This window comes from Vidua macroura, chromosome 13 (assembly GCF_024509145.1).
Source record: "Vidua macroura isolate BioBank_ID:100142 chromosome 13, ASM2450914v1, whole genome shotgun sequence".
Classification (NCBI taxonomy): Eukaryota; Metazoa; Chordata; class Aves; order Passeriformes; family Viduidae; genus Vidua; species Vidua macroura.
The window spans coordinates 15,304,508-15,322,996 of record NC_071583.1 but is presented as its reverse complement, the minus strand read 5'-3'; the positions used below and the strand labels follow the sequence as shown (position 1 = coordinate 15,322,996).

Sequence of the window (18,489 nt, the reverse complement as noted above, 5' to 3'; positions counted from 1 at the left end):
CATTTCCCAGTGCCACATGTACTGACATACCTTACTGAGGACGTGGATGATGCCATTGCTGGCAGGGATGTCACTGACAACTACACTTGCATTCTGGATGGTCAATACCTGCACAAGAACCAGAGGGAGAAGCAAAAGGATCAGGAAGTGCCAAGCAAGTTCAAAACAAATACGGTGTTCATTCAAGGCTGCACATGGTTAATCTGGGTACAGTTTTTGAAAGACGCCTGCATTTGAGGGCACCAGTGTCCCACCCAGGCTCCCCACTGGATAGAGCAGCCCCTCAGCAGTTAAATTTGAGCTTGGTACATGTGCCTTATGTAAGAAAGCCTTACACCACTTGTGGTGTTTATCTGCCATCTGGTCTGTGGGTTGAGAGTGGGTAATTCTGGCCCATCGTACTTTTTGAGCTTTTCAGCAGTGAAGACACCTTCAAGGAAGTGGGCTCTGTGGAGAACAAAATCAGATAAAGAAAAGATTAGGGAAGTGTTGGTAATGACAGGGAGATAAGACCATACCACCCCACATTCACATCTCTCACAGGAAGTAATTTAGCATGTGGAGGGAACAATGGAGAGAATTGTTCTGATGCTGTCTGACTGGGAAAATCTCTCTGCAAATACATGAAAAATAAACCCACTTCCCTTGGTCTGTGGTCTGTTATGTTTTAAATGCCTACTTAATTTTTTGCCTGCTAGATATTTAAATTTGCTTCTATATTTATCTCAAGATATCTCCTCATTGGTCATGCACAAGAAAAAATCCATTTTATGGGTCTGTTACTGTTGTTTGGCCCAGCAAAGCAAAGGCAGGAGGCTCCTTGTACCTGACTAAAAACGGCAGCGTGTAAGGGGTCAACCAGAAATCTTTGTCAGCATTGCTCAAGTTCTTGATAGCTGCCTCTGATGGCACCAGGACAGTAATGTTGGCTCCTGCTGGGATGCTGAAGAGAGATTTCTGTTGTCCAAAGCACAAAAATGAACAAATAAGACACGCCACTGCCACAACTATAGTGCAAAATACACCCAACAGCCATCCCGCTCTTGCAGCCATGTGAAAGGGATGTGAAGGAACAGGGCAGGTGCTCAGCAGCACAGCAGATCTCCTGCCTCTCCTGGGCATGGCAAGCAATGAATGCCACAGGTGGTTTGGCCAAAACAGCTGACACCTTATTGCCAAGGGAAAACCTGCTGCTTTAAGCTCCACCTTCCCAATTCAGTTTTCTTTCAAACACATTCAATCATATCCATAAATCCTTTTTGAATCCCCAACATCAGTCCTGGGGGAGGGCCCAAGATAACTGCTGGCAAAAGCAATTTTGTATGCAGCAGGAGGGGTGAGCTAAAGCTCAAATTAGAGGCTGTCCTTCATAGTGTGTTTCCACAGACTTAGTGCAGTCTGTGGAGGATCTCTCTTATTCCCACTCTAGAGAGAGGGAAGCAGCTATGAGAAAAGGAGCAAACATGCAGGCTAATGTCCCAAAGGATGCTCTTCTGAAAGACAGTCTTATAATGCTACACCTTCTTTCCCTTCTGTGCTGTTTTTTGATGGCCAGGAATTACAGATGGTACAACCATGAAAATTAGGTGTAACACAGCCCCAACTTCCTCTTGTGAGAGAAACAAAGCCCCCAAGACACACTCATGACCCTCATCCTACCACAAACTCCACAGCTTTTCTACATGCCTGCTCTGTAATCATTTCTCATTTGCTTTGCTTTGTTTTCTTCAAAGAAAAAGGTAAATGGAGTTGCTTGTCCTCTAACAGACTCATTCACAGACTTCACTTCTACAGAACTTACCCATGTGGGTGTCCCATTGTTTCTCTTACCTTAACCCAGTCGTAGAAACCTACAAAGTGGGAATTCCTGGCCAGCTCCTTTCAAATAAAAACAACAGAAGAGTTACCTCTGCTGAGCACAAGGTACAGGGCTGGGGGACTCAGGGTGGGGGAAAGGAGCCCTTTGCAATATCAAATCTGGCAACAATGACTTCGACATTCTTCTCACTTCACAGCCATTACAGGCACCATGTATTGTGAGGAGAGATGGGCACTTCTAAAACCAAACTTCAGCCAGTAAATATATATATTTCCAAATAAACAAACTCTTTTCAACTCATCTGCAATGAGTTCATGTGTATCAGGGACAAAAGATTGAATCCACCATGGCCTTTAATATTTCTAATGACAGAAAATGGGCCTGACAGCTCTGACCTGAAAAACTTTCCTAACAACGAAGGAAAGATGACTTATTGCACAGGACAGGTGCTCCCTGCACAGGGATGAAGCAGCTTATGCTTTCACTGGCAGTAATTAGTCCTGGCATCTCTTCTGTCCCTGTGGCATTGGAATACACATGGGCTTCACGCTGATGTTGGTAGGAGTCAACTCAGGTAACAGGGAAAAGTAAAGAGAGAGCAGAGCCACTTCTCTCCAGTCTCAAAAAGGCCTCAGACATTTGCTCTTCACTAACTTTTAGAATGTCCCCATAGCACGTCATGCCATCCCCAACGTAGCCTTCAGAGCAAACACAGGATCTCTCTCCTCCACCAAGGGGTACGCACGTAGCCTGCAAATACAAGGAAAGGAAGAAGAAATTAGAGAGCAAACACAGGTTATGTAGTATTACACCTGTCTCAGAACTGAATTCTGGCCTTCCAGGCTGGGCTAGAGTAGCACACACAAACACCTTCCCCTTGCTGCCTTTATGGTGGCACTGAGTGCTCCCCTCGTGCAGCTCAGCTTTGGTTGTGTGAACCCACAAAAATCATCTTTGGAGCATATCAGTGCAGGCCAGTAAGATGACATGACATAACATAAACCTTTGCAATTCTCTCAATGCCATGGCTGCTGCAAAACCTGTCAGTGAGCAGGTGAACTTGCCCTGCCATGCCAGCCTGAGGAGAGCTCTTTAACTACTCACCAGGTCATGGCAGCCACCATTGTCCATGAGGCATGGGTTGATGGCATCACAGCTGTGGCCGTCGCCAGCATAACCCCTCTTGCAGACACACTTGCTCTGCAAAAAAGACATTTCAGTTTTATAGACTTACCAGAGCATCCCCATTTACTATCCAAAAAATGTCTAAGGCAGCAGAACTTATCCTTAATTTATTTTCCCAAGTATTCTTCCTGGTCAATCAAGACCTGGAAATGTGGAGCTTTTTCCTTAGCAGAGCATCATCCTCTATCACAGCACACAAGCTGCCTGGTTACTCAAGCACATTGATCCCCTGCATTGCTTGGCTGTGGGGGTCACTTGCAGATGATGGGTTCCTCTGTTTATTTCCAGGTTTTTAGGGAATGACACAGATTTTGTGAATAGCAGAAAGAGGAGCTAATTTCAAAGCTTCCTGCTTTCAAGGTATCTAGGAGAGCACTTCCACATTTCACCTCACTAAAATGTGCTACAGCTTTTGTACCTTTTTTCAGCACATTGTGCAGTGCTCCCCATGCTCAGTGGGGAGAAGCAGCACCCCGAGAAGTCTCCTCTCATGTGCACCTTCCTCCTAGCTCAACATGCATTGCTCTTGGCCCAGCTCCCTCCACAGACTGTCTGAACAGCTGCACATGCTCTTCAGTGCTGTGGTCAGGGGACAGGGGGATGCAGCAACTGATGCCTTAGGTCAAGCTGTATTACAGAGTGCAGTCCTGTCCCTTTGCTGCACAAGTCCCAGAGTCAAGCAGCAGTCCTGAACACACCAGTGCACTTCACATACAAGCTGCAGCTGGTGTTTCTGGCAGCGGACAAGCAAGCTTGGCTAATGGCCAGCCCAATTTTTATCTCTGGCAATCCAAGGCCACCTGAGAGCAGCTGAGGGAGTGTTAGTTCTACCACCAGGCTGCTTAGCTTTGCTCATACCTGTCCAGGCCCGATGTACACGCAGTCGGCGTTGAGGTGGCAGCTCCCTCTGCTCTCCAGCATGCAGTTGTCTATGGGCACACAGGCCTTGCCATCCCCAGTCCAGCCCACATTGCACTGGCACGTGGCAGTGCCAGGGCCTGTACTGGTGCACAGGGCCTTCAGGAGAAGGGACAGAGAAGGAATTACACCCAGCAAAAAGGAGAGAGTGCAATGAAAATACAGCAACAAATCTTCCTCACACTGTGGAGAATTTCTGACTGACCGACTCTGATTCCAGCACTGGGGACAGGGGGTGGAAGCATCTTCTCCAGAAAAGTCATAGAAAATTTCATAAAAAGTGATTCTGGAGACATTTTGCATTTTCAGAGAGATAGACACTTGTGTCTAAGGTGGCTCAGAACTTGCAGGGCATTCATTATCATTGTGTAAAGCTCTTCCATTACACAATAAGTATTCCCTGAAGAGGACCACAATCTCCTGCTTGGATGTCTGGGATGGAATCAATGATAGATGGCAGATCTCTCTCAGGAAAAGACCTACTTTGTACCCAGTGCCATCCTATTCTCTTGTATATGGCCCAATGTCTTCCTCTGACTGATGGGTCTAATTTATGATGAGGTCTGATCATTTGGCAGTAATTTCAAACGTGAAGCACCACAGTCTTTAACCATGGATACAAATATAGTGTTGATGGTTACTGGGAATATGTATTGGATCTCACAGTTAAGCTACAGAGGGAGTAACACATGTTTAAGAGCTTGAGGGAAATATCATTGCAAACCAAAAATTATCTGTACAGCTAAACTATGTGGCTGATAAAATATCTGGTGTGAACCAGCCAAACTGTCCTTGAGTGTCACATTTTGGCACCAACCCAAATTATCGACATCTTTACAGTGACTGTGCCAAGGCACTTGTTATTCTACCTCATCTGACAGACAGGAAACATTATCACACAAAATCTGTAACAGTGCCAGGAGTCCTGGATCCCTCTTGTGATTGAGAGGAGTTGCCTCTCCACTCTTCACAGTCTGACCCCACTTACGTTCTGTGAGCAACCTCCCCGTTCTGGCTGACTGCACAGGTCAATGGGCTGGCAGGAAAACCCATCCCCTTCGTATCCATCCATGCAGATGCACCTTAAAAGTATAAGCACAAAAGGGACACAGGTAGAGCAGTCCCTCGAGCAAGCAAGATTTATTACTAGCAGGTGGCTGAGTTACTGAAACCATCCTGTGCACCAAGTACAAAGACACACACAGCCACAGGGGTGGCAGCCATGTGCCTGTACAGAGGCAACTGTGCCCCTGAATGTGCCACAGAGACTGACCTTGCTGTGTCATTGAGGCTGCAGACAGCGTGCTGGTGGCAGTACTGGGACAGCCCACTGGGGCCACAATTCTTGGATGTCTTGTCACAGAATTTCCCAGTGTAGCCTTCCTTGCAGGACCAGGACTGACATATCCCCCCACTGCCAGGCCTGTTGTCACAGACACCATGGACACAGCCACAATCTGTCAAGGACATGCAGTAGGATCAGTAAGTACAAAAAGTCCAGGATCCATCACAGTTGTAGATTTCCAACTTTCCTTCACAACCTCTGGTGGCACCAAATAATCATTCCATTATTGTTTTTGACAGAGGGGATGTCTGCTGAGAGACATCCATCACAAATCAAGCCTGGCCAGGGAACAGATCCTGTGACTGCCTGGGTCCATGTTTTCTACAGGCTGTAAGAACAGACTCAGATTTAGGCTATCAAGCTCAAGGTCATTGTCAACTGTCTTGTTTCCTAACAGGAGAGATCTAAATTAGGTTGATGTTTCCAAAACATCACCACTGTCATATCAAACATATTTTTCCACTGTTGTTTGAAAGGATACACATGATGACATTTTTGTCACTTCTTTCATGATGCTGGTCTTGCCAGAATGGAATCCAATATACATGAATTTGCACCATTATCTTTGTTCTAGATTTTCCTTTAGCCTCTCCATCAGAGTTACTAACCTTCATCACAGTTCTCGCCATGCTTGTTTGGGTTTGCACAGATGTGGCAGGCTGTGCCTTTGAAACCTTCAAAGCAGTGACAGTTGCCATTCCCTTGAATGCCATCGCTGCACTGGAAGGAAAAGAAAAAAACCAAAGTGATTGAAACTCAGAGAAATGCCAAGGCATGATATCCATCAAAGATCCCTTGATACTCACAGTAACAAACAGGACTTTGAAGAGTGGTGGTAGTAATACAAGATCCCACACAGCCAGAGCTGTGCCCAACAGCCATGACCAAATCCCCACTAAATATGTGCCATTCTCCCTGGATCTTCTCTACCACCTCTGTGGGTTTATCCCTGGAGCACAGACTCTGAATTGTACTTATCTCAAACTACATTCTCCAACCACACTGGTGCACCTGCTCATTGCAATACAGAAGGTTCCTCCACACTTACATTTCCCCGGCCATAGCATGGACTGGAAAATCCCCCTGGGCATGGCATGCAGTCTGGACCAAAGAACCCTTTGCAGCATCCAGGTTTCTGAAAAAAAAAGCAAAATTGGTAAGGAATGACATGACTAAACGAGAATTTCCTGGAGTACTCTTGTGCTCATAATTCTCAAATTCTGGTCCTTGTCTCTGCCATGGAGGGAAACAGAATGTTGTATTTAGCATCTGTGTTTCTTAGGAGCTCCTGAACCTAAATTATTTTTCAACAATGACCCTCTTCTTGCTCACAGCCAATTCTTCTTAGAACAAACCATTATTTTCTGCTTGCTCTGTGACTTTGACACACAGGATGCATGTTTTTTATGAACTTTTAATTCTTTAATAGTGCTGGTCCAGTCACTTTTACTTTATCCTTGCCCAGAACTGCATTCCTGTGGAGGGATGTAGCAGTCCTGGATTGCAGGCCTTGTCATGACTGACCAAAGGAAGAACAATGATAATACAGACAATCAGCAGTATTTAATGAAACGCCCACAAATCATTACATACAGTTGGCACTGTGAAAGCTCAGGAGCTGCAGACAAACATGAGGTCCATAAATTCACTAGAGAGACTTTCCCAAACCACCTGACAGTGGTTCATAAACAGGATGCAATCACTTCACAGCTCACAGCACTCTCCCTGTGCCCAGCTTCCTTTGGGAGAAATGCTAAAGCTGGGACACTCCAGTTAACACTGCACAATCGTGGCTTCCTACAGCTTGGCAGGTCACAACAGGAATGTCTTATTTTATTTATTTATTGCACTCAGGTTTAACTGAGCTGCCTTCTAACATCTGCAGTAGATTGGTACCCTGTGTTTTCCTGGACAAAGGAAAAGCAGGTAGCTTGTTTATGTGATGGGGACAGCTTTCCTTTTGCTCCCATGCAGCCCCCTGGACTCAGAGTCAGAGCTGTTCCTGGTGAATGAGGAAGAGCATCATTCCTGGTGAATGAGGAAGGGCAGAGCTGAGCTCTCCCAGAGGGAATGTGTTCCTCCATCACACTCACCGTGATGGTTTGATTGCAGTACCTGGCGCACCCCTTCTTCAGGACGTTCAGGCCTTGTGGATCATGGATGTAAACACATTCCTTTGGGGAGAGCGTTGGTTCCTGCACAAACAAAACAAGCCATTAGCACTGTAACCTTCCCCTTGGCTCTTTTTGCTGCAGAGAGCAACTGTGCCTATCTCTGAGCTGGGGAAGTTCACCGAGGAGCCAAAGTGAACAGCACACAGTTGTGGCAGGCCCAGGATGGACCAAGGCACACAGTGGCCTCCTCTTGCTCCCAAGAGTCCCCAAGCCTGAGCCAAGGTGCTGCCCTTTAGTTCTAATAATAGTATCTGTGATAAGGGAGAGAGCAAGCACAGGGGAAGGAAGGGAGGGAGAGGAGACAAGGAGGAGATAAGGGTGGCAGGGAGGAGAAATAGAGGGCAAGAAAGAGGAGAGGAAAGAGATGGGAGAGGGGAGAGGGGAGGAGGGATGGAGAGTAAGAAATAGAAGGAGTAAGGAGAGAATTAGAGAGTGAGGGAGGGAAGGAAAAAGACAAAGGTGAGATGAAGAGAGGAAGACATAAGAGAAAGGGTTGCAAATAACATTGGAAGAATGCTCGGTGACCTGTCTAAGAGCTGGACACAGGTAGAACTGGGCCCCAGGTGATTCTGACTTTGCCAGCCTCAGTCAGGCAGGAAAATGAGCAACTGGTGATTTTGCAGATCTCTACTTCAGACATCCATGCTGAGAGAGCATTAGCAAGTTTTTCTGAAAGTCAGACCTCTCAGAGGACACTCAAGAGTTTAAAGGTAGTGAGCACCTCTCTGGCTTTCACAAACAACATCTTGGGTCTGGCCTTCACATTGCAATTTCCTGGAACTTGGTGTTCTGCTAACCTCAGCATGGGATTACTCAAAGAGCAGCATTTGTCCTTCCTCCACCTTCAGCTAGCTCTGCTCCTTTCTGAATCAACAGGGAGCACAGGCCAGTAACAAACTGTTTCTCACCCTCTGCAAAGCAGAAAGATTGTTGTGATTCTCTGGCTGTGATATAGGCAGAGGCAGTACTGGGTGGTATTTGTGGAATCAGGTTTGCTTCTGAGACCCTGGAGGAGCTGGCAAACCCTGCATGTGGGCAGGAAAGCTCTGCCTGAGGCAGAACAGAAGTGCTAAAAGCTGCATGTCTACAATTTCATTTAGACCAGAATTTCTCACTGTGCTCCACATTGATTCAGCAAGCAGACTCCAGAATAAGAGACTGCACAGAGCAGTTAGTGGGCAACAGCCTGGGACCACAAGGCTTGGATACATACCCTCTAACAAGCCTCTCTACTGGCTGCCTTTTCTGCTCCCTATTTATTTGAAAGTGGCTTGAGTTAGAAACTGTCAGTGTGCCTGTTTGTCATTATGCAAAGAAATTACAGAAATAACTACAAATATTTACCATTTCCTTGCTGCCAGGTGGGCAAATGCTGTTGTTGAAGGCCTCACAATCCACACAAGAGCCCTGTTAAGAAAAGAAGAGGCAAAAATATAATCTTCTCAAAGGAACGCCTTCCCCATGCCAAGAATGCTACAGAGCTACTGTTCCCAGTACATATATCCAAAACCTCACAACATGTATCTGAAATATTTAACTGCTATTAGTCTCCACGCTCTGAAATGAGCCACATTTATCACTTAAATGAAATCTCTCATGTGTCTCAAGGAGATGTTTGCACCTCCCTGAAGCTGGGGTGTCTGCACTCTCTGAGTTTCTCTGCCACTAGACATGCTGCTAGGCTGGAAAGCACTTTGGGCATCCAAGCACTAAAACTCACTGAATCAGCAAGTTATGTGGACACTCTGGCCCCTTGGGATTCACTGTGTTTCTCCAAACCTCTTGCTATTCAGAGCCTCATCTTCTTTCCTCAGTAACCTACCAGTGATCAACTGGGGAGCAAGAATCTCAAATAAGGTGTATGAAACAGTTCATGTGAGAATACTGCACAGCATTTGTAGGTCCTGCTACTGAATGCCTGCTTCCTGTCCAGGCTACAGGAGACCACTTCTGACAGAGAAAGCAGGGAACAAAGCACTGTCAGCCGAGTTAGCACCGCTAGGGGAAGAAGATCATATAAATAAAAAGGCAAATGTACTTTGGAATCAAAGGTAGGATGGGTGCACGGAAAGAACAACAACCTACAAGGAATATTTGCTGATTAGCAGGAAAGCAGTGCCAAGTGCAAGCAGAAGAAATGCTGACAGTGCTGCCAAAGTTCACAGCAGGGGAACTCTCAGACAGACCACCTTTCCCAAATGCAGTTTACACAGCCTGCTTTTGGCCCTCCAGGTGAGTGTGGGGTGCACAGCAAGCACCAGCTGTGCTTGAGCATGAGAATGGGAGAAGCTGACTTACCATCACAATCTTATGTTGCTCTTCATTGCATCTGTGAGGCAAAATGGGAACAATTGAAGGAGGGATGAAGATGCCATCCAAAGTATGAATAATACCGTTTGAAGCCACAATGTCTCGCATTTTTAAGGGGATCCCTGATTCATCCATCAGAATTCTTCCCTGATGCAGAAACACAATTTTAGCCCATTAGACAGGATCAACTCCATAAAGCCAGTGTGGGAAACAGATGGTTCACAGCATCAAGGGCAACCACACAAATGGTCAAGCCTCTTAGTGGAGTCACAGATTGGATAAGAAGCAAACTAATTCAATGCTCTTATTTAAGCCTAGCTTTTTAAGCAGAGGAGGAAGCAGAGATTGGCTGAAACCACATTGTTCAGAACCACATGCCTTGCTGCTTGTGCCAGATCCCCTATAGACTTTCTCCTGGCACAGAAGGGTGTGCCCCAAAGGGTTTTGATTCACACTTACATCTGCACTAATGTTGATGGTAAGTATCTGGTTAGCCATTGTAACGATGTGTGGCATCATTATCAGTTGCTCTACAGTCATCTGAAATAAAACACAAGGGAGTGGTGGTACCATGAAAAAGCAGGGTCATTTCAGTGTAGCTTACAGAATCCTTCCACGATTCCTGCCACTTGAAAAAGTTCTCAAGGGGACTTAACATTTACATTTCATGAAATACCTTAAAAACAAGCAATGGGTCAGAGGGTAATCCAGGACTTTGTGTGAACTGTTCGCAGAACCACAAACACAGCAGTGCTGGTGGCAGCTGCCTTGGTTTTCATTCCTTGTTTAGGTAACTGTCCAGCACAGCTGAAATCAAGTGTCACTAACAGTGTCTCTTACTAATACAGTTGCAAGTAGGGTCAGACTAATAATAGTTTTTTCTAGGACATATTCAATAAACAATAAGAGTTCAGCCAGAAGCATAATAGAGAACATATTTTGATTGAAAAAAATAAGCTTAAAAGCAGAAAAATATGTAAACTGCAGCTTCTGTACTCAGAAATGTAATGATTTGAGTAGAGAATTCTGAGAACCAGGATAATTGTTATTTTTGTGTCCCGCAGCAAACTCTGCTGGACAACATTTTCATTCTAAAGGCCATCCAACTAAGGAGCACCAACACTCCAGAAAACTCAGAGTTCCATGATGGAGAGAAAGCACAGCTGTCCCTTTTGGCAACTCCTTTCTGGGCAAACATTTTGCCCCATCAGATCTTGAGTTACATTTCTGCTCCTCCAGGGGAAGTCCAAGAAGCAGCAACTGAAGTCATCAACACTGTGACCTCTATGCCAGACAAAAGAGCTGCTAAGGTGTTGGTCTGAGGGAGGTCTGGGGTTAGAACTGCCTGCCTTACCGCTGCTGAAGTGTAGATGTGATGTTTCACCAGTTCCTGAAGCTTATTTATGCCCTAAGGAAAGAACATGAGAATTAGATACCCCTTCAATGCTCAGGAGTAAGAGGAGGCAACTACATTTTCTTCTAATCAGAGACTGACAATGCCAATGCCTATAACAGTGAATTCACTTGGTGAATAAGTTCCTTCATTTTCCCCTGCCCAAAGCTGGGGTGAGGAATGAAAGTCAAACACCAGATTTAAGCAATCTGGCTGACCATATTTCTCACTGCAAGTTCCATCAGCATCCACTTCTCTCAGCCTTACAGAAACAAGGACATGGTTTAGCCACCCCCAGGAAGAACAACTTTTGGCAATGGCCAGATCCATTGCACAAAGTCATTCCAGCACAGCCCAGTGTAACTCAGCCAGCTCAGGATGTCTTACAGTACTATGAGTTCCCACCTCTGTGAAAAGATAAATGAGCCTTCCATCTCTCAGCCTATCCACACCATCATTGCTGGGAACAAACACAGTGAAGGGGCCTGGTCCATCCAGTATTGCAGGCAGGCCACAGTTCTGCAAAAAACACAGAAGACTTCATCATGAATCTAACATGGGTTAATGAGGGGGGTCCAGCAGGAAGTGAGAGGAAATATTAAACAGCTCACTAAAGGAAGAGCTGTTGTAAACCAAAATGTGCAAGAGGCAACTGTACACCAGGGACAAGTGTGTGATATAACAGAAGTGCCCCAAAACCATAGCTGGGACAAAAAGCCACTGGTGGGAATGCAGCAAATATGAACAAGAGAGTCCCGGGCTGATGCTCCCTGCATGCTTTAGACACACAGAGACTCAACTGCGGTCAAGAACTAAACATGCTTTGGAGAACAACTCTGCAGGAACAAGGGGAAGATGGGAAAGAGGCATGTACCCTTGCTGCTTGTGCCAGATCCCCTATAGACTTGAAAACTCCAATCTTTTCCATTACATTTGCTTAGGTAAAATAAGAAAATAAAAAACAAAAATGGCATAGAATAAAACATTCAGAAAGAAAGACAAACCACTGAGATGCATTTAAATGCTGTTCAAAATTCCCCCCAGATCAGCAGCAGGCTTTGTACAGCAGCAATACCACAGCTTCCTGGGCAGACACAAAATTGCTTACCTCCAGTATAGTTTCAAATCTACTGAAAATCTCCATTGAGGCAAGGATCTCACCAATGGTTTTCTGCAAGAAGATACAAAGAGGAAAAACATGGCTGGGACTGAAGCCAGGTCTGAGCACATACTGGAATGCCAAGCTTGTGGTTTGCATGTAAATATCTACAGGAGGCCATCATCCTCAAAGAGATGAGCACAGACTAGTGATTATTTGTTCTCATTTAACACACAGGCAACTTTTTGATTATAATTTCAAAATGCACTACAGACCAATTAAAGAAAATCTTAGTTTGATTTGTATGTGAGAAATGCTTTTCAATACTACTCCTGCAAGATAGATATTCTGTAAGATACAGCAGAAGAAGAGCTCATTTGCTATGATTTTATTCATGAAAGTAGAGTCCTCTTCTCATCCAAGCACTGTAAAAGCATCATTGTGAGATTTTTATCTGGCTTATGCACTACTATTAGCTACTTTTAAAGGTATTTTAATAATACCTAACAGGCCGAATCAGAGCTGAAAACAAAATAAATAGGCTTTTCCCTTTAAAACAAGCCTCACTGATTTGGAAGATTAATGATGAAAATAGCTTTTTAAAAAGGGTTCATTATGCTGCCCCCTAAAAGAGAAGAAATATGAATGCTTCTGTACCTGTGGGTTTCTGAGGTTGTCAGTGCTGGTTTTTTTCCTGAGGCTGTTGACAATATGTATGATGCCATTGGCTGCTGGGAGATTTGATTGCAAGATGTTGTACAGCTCCCCTGGCAGATCTTGATACCGGAAAGATTTGATGTATGTCTGGGTAATAATAATAATAATTAATAAATTAATTATTTCCTTGTGGTACATCTGTGTTACCATGATACAACTGTAAATCTGTCCTTATGGGTCAGCAAGGGGAAGGCACAGCCAGAGTCACTATTGAAAAAGTAAATGTAAGGGATGGCCTGGGTGTAAGACAAGCACCCCACCCTACTTGAGTTTGGGTGATATTTTGATCCTGAGTGTACTTTAAAATCTTAAAATACAGAAAAAAAAAAAGACCTCATCTGGGACACCCTGCTCCAGAACTGAGTGTGAGCAATGCTTGGTCACAGCTCTGGATCACAAAAGGATGCCCTGACCATCACATAGCTGATTTGGAGGCAATCCTGGAACTACAGCTTTGACTGCAGCTTTTATTGACTCATTGTGCCTACAAGGAGTCTTCATAACAAACCAGAGCAGTCAGGCTCACTGAATTACAAGGCAGTGTCTGGTCCTTCCACTTTGTATGGATCCATGCCCTGCAGCCTAGTGTGTGAGGGTGTGCCAAGCTTATCCTACAAAGTAAGCATCCAAGCCTTGGTGCTGCAGCTGTGATTCAAGTTCAGGGAAGCACAGCTTTCCTGTGCTCTTCATTTGACCATGTGCATTTTGAATTGCTCCTCCCTGCCCTAAACTTCAGTTCACATCACCAAGGACTCAGTCTGAAACAAAGGAAGGGGAGTGCAGACTTCCCAGGTCAAAAAGCTCCTAAGTAAACAAACAGGAACGAATTTTAAAAGGAGCATTGACACACTCAGTTCGGATTCCCCTGCTCCTAATAATGCTTTGTCCTTTTGATGTATTACGACCTAGACCTCAAGGCCAAGGCTGGATCCTCAGAGAGGAAATACAGGGCTCTCCCCCTTGGCCACCTGTGGGCTTGCATGCAGGAAAGGTCCAGGATGGAGAGAGAGAGAGCAGTGGATACTGGAAAATGTGAGTCAAATGGAGAAGGAAAAAAAGAGCCTTCCACGTCAGAACACAACAATGAAAACTTCTTTGCTAGGAGGACTGAGGAAAATATAATAGAGAGGAAAAGAGAAACCAGAAGAGGAAATATTCAGTATGTGCCTGTGTCCAAGCACACAAACTCCAAGGAAACATTCAGTCTGAAGGGAGACTTTGTTGCCTCTTCCATGTCAGCCACATGGATATTATAGTTGCTGACAGTATCGGGAAAAGGTCTCTTCTCCACAACACTGTGCATGTAGAGAGCATTTGGAAAGACCATTCACACGTCAGATTCTTGATTGTCTGTGAGACAGGAGATGTGGTTGCTTGGGGTGTCTGGTCTTAAATCACTTTGCTTTAGGCTACACAAAGGAGCATCTTGTTTTGATCACAGAAAAAGGTTTTCTGGTGAAGAAAGCCCATCAATGAAACCACGCTCAAGCTCCAGCCTCTCCTATGTGAAAACAGTGCCCCAGGCCTTCAGGAGATTCCTTACCAGGCTAGTGAATGTCAGCTGATGTCCTGACAAGGTCCACATAGTCTTGGCTTTTATCATGTCTTCTATCAAGTGCAGACCAGGAACAATGTGCATTCTGCACAACTGCTCAGCAGCTGTGTCCTTTGGGGAGGAAAGCCCATATAAAAAAGAAAAATGGCACGTTCTTTCAAAAACTTCATTTACCACAACAGCACCTTTCTCCCAGCTAACACACAGAGAGAAATTCTTAGCAGACAAGACTGAGCTTTCCTCTTTGTTTTGATTCATTGGAGTAGCACTCTGGAAAACTCTTCTGTTTGTGTACACATCCAAGAGGGAGACTGGTTAACCTGCAAGTTACTTTAGAAGAATCCCCTGGACAGAAACCTATTGGACTTGGACAAACTAAAAATTATTCTTGCATGCTCCAGATCGTAAAATTTGCTGAAGCTCCCCAAGTGCAATCTTTGCCTATGCTGGACCATGCAGGGAGTCTAATCCACTGAAATTACATTTAGTTTCTTCCTTTCTTCTCTGGGCTTATCATCATTGCTGTTTTTTAGAACAATCTTCTATCAATACTGATTTAGGTGAAACTGATCCTTGGGGGAACAGGTCGACTAGGTAACTTGGGGGTCTCTCCTGATAAATTTTCTATGGATCCAGAAGTTAGTATTTTTGACCGTAGTTTGAAATTCCAATACTTTGATGTAATACTTGACCCTTTTTGAAAATCACACCCTCAGGTAGTAAAAAGCCACATAAAGTTTTATAGTCATACATAAGAGGATTGAGCTTTGAAAGAAGAATGGCCAGAAAGTTTTACACTTCTAACATTAAAAACAAACAAACAAACTCTGTCAGTACTGAAGAAAGAAATAGAGTTTTTTAAAATAATGTGAGAAATGTAACATCCTCTATAAGGCTACAACTTAACCAGACAATGAAACGTATTCCCAAGAGATGATTTCTGTAAACAGTGCACACCAAAGTTCCTCTCTTGTCAATCAGCTTTTACAGGCTGCAGAACTGAAGCAGGAAAGAACCTTAAGACAAAAATTTGCTGAAACCAAGAAAACTTACGTTGAATTCCATTCTATCAAGAATGGGAAGAAGGGATGGTACAAAGACTGTGAAGGGCCCATATTTAGTCAGCAATGTTGAGCACCCAGAAGCTGTAGAAAGAGGGGCAGTGTGAAGTAGTTAGGCAGTGGTGGTTTAATCACAGCAATAAATATTCCTCTTGTTAACAGCACAATTCAATCTACACAGTATCAGCCTGGTGCAAGCAACAAGTATTTGCTTACAAGGAAGCAGAGGGAGTTTGGCACTGCTACCCTGTCCCCAGCTTGCTCCATCCCCCAAGCAAAATTAAAAAGCATTTACCAAACATTTTCTTGGCGACGTTTAGCTTCCTTATAAACCTTCCTCGCAAATTATGCTGATTTATCTCACCCAAGAGATCTTTATAGCAGCTTCTCCCATCTCCAATCTCCCCTTCTTTACACACACAGCTATGAGGCAAGGATGAAACATAACAAACCATTGTAAACCAGTTTGCAACACATTCAACAATTGCCAAGTAGAACAACATGCCAGTATCTACACTTGAAAGATCAATTCCAGCTCTAAGATCTTAGAATCATAGAATGGTTTGGGTTGGAAGGAACCTTGAAGACCACTTAGTTCAAACCTCCAAACCTCCACCTTCCACTAGACCAGGAAGTGGACCTTCCACTAGACCAGGTTGCTCAGGGCCCCACCCAACCTGGCCTTGAACTCTTCCAGGGATGCAGGTGAGGGCTGAGTAACTTCTGCCTGAACTGAGTGACAGGAAAAAAGATGCACATTTCTGCCAGGAAAACCAATTTGTATCTACCCAAAGAGAATGGAGATGTACCTTTCTCAGATACAAACAACATAAGGATTGTCTGCTCTAAAGTTCAGAGTACAGATTGCCACAATATAATTATTGACAACTTTCTAATTAGATATTTAGTCAGTTGTAGTAATTTCAGCATCTGAAAATCTGAGGTGCTGCATAAAACCCACAGGATAAGTGACAATCTATCAAACAGCTCCTATGTGACCTCTTGGCTGCAGTGAGAAGCCAGCCCAAGCACACCAGGTAGCTACAGTTAATCTGGAACTCACAGAGGGGCCCAGACAGGTTAATGACTTTTCCAGAAAAGCTTATCTACATGTGAAAATCTCTGTCCTGGTTCACACGGGTTTGTAGTCATCACTCAGAGACTACCAAAGATGTTTTTTCCCGTTTGGGCTTTGTCCAAGTATCAGCTCTGCTCTTTCTGTTTCAGCCATGCAAAGACATGTGACACAGGGGAGGAATTTGATTCCACTCCAGCCTCAGAGGGCTCAGTGCCAGCTGCTGGGGAACAGATCTGTAAGGCAGGGGCTGCATTGAACACTGTGTCCTGCACTGTGCTAGCAGATCTTCAGAAAAGGAAGCCACTGTGTTTCAGTCTTGGCCTAGAGCATACAATGAGCAAGTGGATGCTAATAGTTTTAACAGCATCTGAGAAGGAAGGATCAAGGAGATGGGATTGCTCTTTCCCTCTTCAGTGTCTCAGAGAAGCTCTACCTTTTCTTGAAAACACATAAAATTCTCAGGGAATCTTTCTCTGGTGTTGGAGAAGCCATTATGCAAAAATTATCCTCTATCCAGCCATATTTCTCATCTAAGGGGTACAAACTTGTAGGTGTTTTGCTCCAAAGGACTATGTGAGGTCTGGTGTTTCTTCACTCAACTTAGCCCTTCTCTGTCACTCTGCAACTCAAATTTATTTATTGCTTACAGACTTGACTGGGAGAAGAGACAAAGTCTTATTCCTCAGAAACAAATATGTGCAAATGTGAGCAAACAAGCCACACATGTCCCTTTTAATGATTGATTATTAACTTCTACCACCACTAGCCTGGGGAGCTACACCTCCAGCTCACATCAAAGAAGACTCTGCCACCCCAGATTTAAAGCACTTTGTGACCCACATGCAGTAATTTACAATGACTGATGTAAAACTACTTTCAATTGGTTTGTTACATACAGGTTCTTCTCAAAGGGCAACTCTGGCCCGTACTCTGAGATCACCCTCTGCTTCTTCAAAATTCAGCTCATCCAAACCAAGTTTCCATTCTAGCTGCAGAATAAGCTTCTTCATTTGCAGTTTTCAAACTGGCTTACCTAGGAGTCCCCTGAGAGTTAATTTCACACGTGGCAGTCACGTCGCAAAGGTACTGCCGGCAGTCGCTGTGATACGCCGAACACTCGGATGAAGGAGTTCTCCTACTCATCCCAGACTTGCAAACACAAGTTGCCTAGGGGAAGGCAACACAGTGATCATAGAGCTGCATTCACCATCTTTTACTGTGTGTGTTATCCTACAAAAGAGCTGTCTGGTTTCCCTTTGCATAATCTGAGGTGAGGAGAGCAGATTGGATGAACACATTCATCAGTTCATGTGAAGATCTTCTCCCCTGGCCAGTTTTGGCTGTTACTGCCTTACCTCTCCTGGACGTCTGTAAACACAAATTGTAGAGTTTTCTGGGCAGCCTCCATTGCTGTCAACACAAGGATTGATGGGCTGGCAAATCTTTCCATCTCCTTGAAATCCTTCTTTGCAGGTACATTCATATGTACGTGATCCAAGTACTTTACATACAGCAAAGGGGGAACATGGAGAAGGACTACAAGGATCCTCAGCTGCAATTAAAGAGATTAGAGGTGAGCAGAAACAAACTTCTGCTTTCAAAACAGCACTTAATGCAGCACAGCACACTCTAAGGAATGGAAAGAATGGAGCATAAGGAATTTGTACTGTTAAACTTCTAAAATTTCACAGGGAAATGAAATCATTCCAGACAGCAGACATTTGGGGGGTTTTATACTGAGGAATTTGGATGACACATTTTCCATGTTATTTCAGTAACAGAAGTGTGAGTGACAGAAGATGCTTGGATTGATTCTGAATTTGCATCATATCTGA

General features: G+C 44.4%; 1 protein-coding gene across 1 annotated transcript in view; it reads right to left on the bottom strand.

Annotated features, from left to right (window-relative positions):
- STAB1 (stabilin 1) overlaps positions 1-18,489 on the bottom strand; it is a 52,794-nt gene that overhangs the window by 21,879 nt on the left and 12,426 nt on the right. Inside the window, exons 9-32 of the mRNA XM_053989804.1 lie at positions 18,010-18,206; positions 17,688-17,821; positions 15,872-15,999; positions 15,569-15,660; positions 14,504-14,626; positions 12,901-13,047; positions 12,253-12,315; positions 11,550-11,663; positions 11,106-11,159; positions 10,211-10,291; positions 9,740-9,898; positions 8,786-8,848; positions 7,361-7,462; positions 6,316-6,402; positions 5,876-5,987; positions 5,196-5,379; positions 4,911-5,004; positions 3,863-4,021; positions 2,924-3,019; positions 2,474-2,569; positions 1,831-1,878; positions 827-957; positions 336-447; positions 31-108 (exon numbers count right to left, since the gene is read on the bottom strand). Coding sequence (XP_053845779.1) covers positions 31-108; positions 336-447; positions 827-957; positions 1,831-1,878; positions 2,474-2,569; positions 2,924-3,019; positions 3,863-4,021; positions 4,911-5,004; positions 5,196-5,379; positions 5,876-5,987; positions 6,316-6,402; positions 7,361-7,462; positions 8,786-8,848; positions 9,740-9,898; positions 10,211-10,291; positions 11,106-11,159; positions 11,550-11,663; positions 12,253-12,315; positions 12,901-13,047; positions 14,504-14,626; positions 15,569-15,660; positions 15,872-15,999; positions 17,688-17,821; positions 18,010-18,206 — 2,654 coding nt within the window. The remainder of the gene's footprint in view (positions 1-30; positions 109-335; positions 448-826; positions 958-1,830; positions 1,879-2,473; positions 2,570-2,923; positions 3,020-3,862; positions 4,022-4,910; positions 5,005-5,195; positions 5,380-5,875; positions 5,988-6,315; positions 6,403-7,360; positions 7,463-8,785; positions 8,849-9,739; positions 9,899-10,210; positions 10,292-11,105; positions 11,160-11,549; positions 11,664-12,252; positions 12,316-12,900; positions 13,048-14,503; positions 14,627-15,568; positions 15,661-15,871; positions 16,000-17,687; positions 17,822-18,009; positions 18,207-18,489) is intronic.